Raw genomic sequence first — 2,741 nt, 5'->3', positions numbered from 1 at the left:
TACATATACATATATATACATACATATACATATACATATATATATATATATATATGTATATATATATATATATACATCGAGGAGAGAAAGTATTAATTGAGGGGTTAAAAGAACAGGTTAATGTGGAATTATAAGGAAGTATAAAATAATTTTAAGTGTTGTAAAAAATAAAAATATTTTTTATCTAGAAAAAAAAGGATTGATCGGTAACCTAACATAACAAAATATATACTATATTAAAGAGAGAGAGAGAGAGTGAGAGAGATGATACCACCTCGGAATGTGGATGGCGGTTAACCAACGTTTAGCGGTGACCGGATCACAGCTCCCATCGAGTGCAGCTTCTGCAGTTGCTTTTGCCTCTCTCTCTCTCTCTTCCCTGGATCCAAAGAGGGGTCTCCTCGCTTCGCTTAGACAGGATTTTTCCAATCCAAAAACGAGACCTTTCGGCACTGGTCCTCAAAATCCGAAGCCGGGCAGGGTTTGATTTCCAGGAAACCGCCTCTGTCGTGGATCTCACGGCTCGTTTCCACTTCTCACCTGCTTTGATTCGTTCTGAGGTTGGTTGGTTCGTGGTCTACTTGCCTCGTTGACCCCGATTCTTCTGTTGAAAATCGCGTATCAGGTGGGAAACATTGATTTTTAGGGAGTTTCTCTAGTTGGGAATGCCGTTTCCGCTCTCTTCTTACCGTTAGAAGAAGAAAGGTTCGATTTTGATTCATGGATTTGTGATTTCCACGCTCTGATCTTTGGTTCTTCTTGTAGATTTCGGCGGGGGAGGGCCTCAAGCTTTGTTTCTAAGGTGCTCTCCTCGCTGTTAGGCGGAAAAAATATTTGATTTTGATCCATATATGGGCTTGTGATTTCCTCGCGGGGAGTGCTTGTTTTTTTTATTTTATTTTATAGATTCTTCTTCTAACACCTGGAGAGGGCTCCCATGTTTGTTTTAAAGGTAATTTTTGGCTGATAAATAAGGATAAAATAAAATAGCATGGCTTTTTACAAGCGAACCCGGATGAAAGATGCCGGGTTCCGGCGAGTGCTTCCCCTGGTTCTGGTAGTTCTTTCAGCGGTTATAGTTCTTATATTTTTGCTCAGAAACAGAACAATTTATGATACTACGTTTTCTTCTATTTATGAGGTGCGAGATATTCCTGCGTTAGACGGTGGTGTTGATCCAGTGGTAATGGATGGTAATTTTAAACCGAAGTTGCCAAAAAAGAATGAATTATCCATTTCTTTGGAGCAAAGGAATCGGCAACCACCTCGGAATACAGATCTTTTTCCAAATTTGGCAAAGGATCACATAAAGATTGTTCTGTATGTGCACAACCGGCCGCAGTATCTTCAAGTCGTAGTTGAGAGTCTGTCTAATGTGGAAGGTATTGGAGAGACATTGCTGATAGTCAGCCATGATGGGTACTTTGCGGAGATGGATAAGATTGTTCAGAGTATCAGATTCTGCCAGGTGAAGCAGATCTTTGCGCCGTATTCTCCGCACCTGTTCCCTGATAGCTTTCCTGGTGTTTCACCGGGAGATTGTCATGACAAAGATGACCCAGTGGAGAAGAAGTGTAAGGGTCATGCAGATCAGTATGGCAATCACCGCTCTCCAAAGATTGTGTCGCTAAAGCATCACTGGTGGTGGATGATGAATACCGTGTGGGATGGTTTGGAGGAAACAAAAGGATTATCTGGTCATATTTTGTTTATTGAAGAGGATCATTTTATATATCCAAATGCTTATCGAAATATTCAACTACTCGCAGTGCTGAAGCCACAGAAATGTGCGGAATGTTATGCTGCAAATTTAGCACCATCAGATGTAAACTCAAAGGGTGAGGGGTGGCAGAGTTTGATTGCTGAGAAAATGGGCAATATTGGTTATACATTTAACAAGACAGTTTGGAGGAAGATCCACGCAAAGGCCAAGGAGTTTTGCTCTTTTGATGATTATAACTGGGACATAACAATGTGGGCAACTGTTTACCCCTCGTTTGGAACTCCGGTTTACACTCTAAGGGGGCCAAGGAGAAGCGCTGCACATTTTGGAAAGTGTGGGTTGCATCAGGGGCAAGGGAAAAGCAATCCATGCATTGACAGTGGCAAGGTGGGTTTTGATATAGAAGCAATTGATAGAATTCCCAACATTAAACCAAATTGGACAGTGCACGTATTTGAGAAGCAAAGTGGCTATCAGGCAGGCTTCAAGGGTTGGGGTGGCTGGGGTGATGAGCGGGACCGGGATCTTTGTTTGAGTTTTGCATACATGTTCCACAACATGGAAGCATCTTCTGTTTGAAGGGGATGTGCTTATGCATTTATAACATTTTTCAGCTTGTCTGGTCATTCTCTTGTCTGTATGATGTATCTGACAGATACATGATTGATAAGATATACCATTTCTTAGTATTTAGCATTCCGCTTGTATTTATTAAGGAGGAGGTTTTATCTTAGTTTCTATTTGTTGTACTAGTGGAATATCGTTTTGTTCTTGCTAACTGGAGGTTTTCAGTCAAAGGCAGAGTATATCTCATTGATTAATTTAGATGTGGTTGAATCCTCTTTAGCATACTATTTATTTGAGTACTTTGTAAGATAACCAAGAAGACTAAAGAAGCGGCCAATTGGACAAACCTGATGTGCATGGCCTCTGTGATTTATATGCATTGGAGATCAATTTGCATCATCATATTGCCCACATATGGACCTGTTATGTTTTTTATTTTTATCCTTTGAGC

At 40.6% G+C, this 2,741-nt stretch overlaps 1 protein-coding gene across 1 annotated transcript; it reads left to right on the top strand.

Moving 5' to 3' along the window:
* The first annotated feature begins 258 nt into the window (after window positions 1–258).
* LOC103700877 (beta-1,2-N-acetylglucosaminyltransferase II) lies at window positions 259–2,520 on the top strand. Its single transcript, XM_008782772.5, has one exon. It carries the CDS (start codon window positions 992–994, stop codon window positions 2,300–2,302), a length of 1,311 nt encoding a protein of 436 aa, XP_008780994.3. The 5' UTR covers window positions 259–991; the 3' UTR covers window positions 2,303–2,520.
* The last annotated feature ends 221 nt before the right edge of the window (window positions 2,521–2,741 follow it).

The sequence above is a fragment of the Phoenix dactylifera genome, chromosome 1 (assembly GCF_051530095.1).
Source record: "Phoenix dactylifera cultivar Ajwa chromosome 1, Ajwa_hap1_PhDact_Kaust_v1.1, whole genome shotgun sequence".
NCBI classification, from domain to species: domain Eukaryota; kingdom Viridiplantae; phylum Streptophyta; class Magnoliopsida; order Arecales; family Arecaceae; genus Phoenix; species Phoenix dactylifera.
Note: the sequence above shows the minus strand (reverse complement) of the source record. Positions and strands in the feature narration are given on the sequence as shown.

Bases quoted from the DNA above. Each gene is read 5' to 3' on its own strand.
- LOC103700877 (XM_008782772.5), top strand. From the start codon at position 992: ATGGCTTTTTACAAGCGAACCCGGATGAAAGATGCCGGGTTCCGGCGA.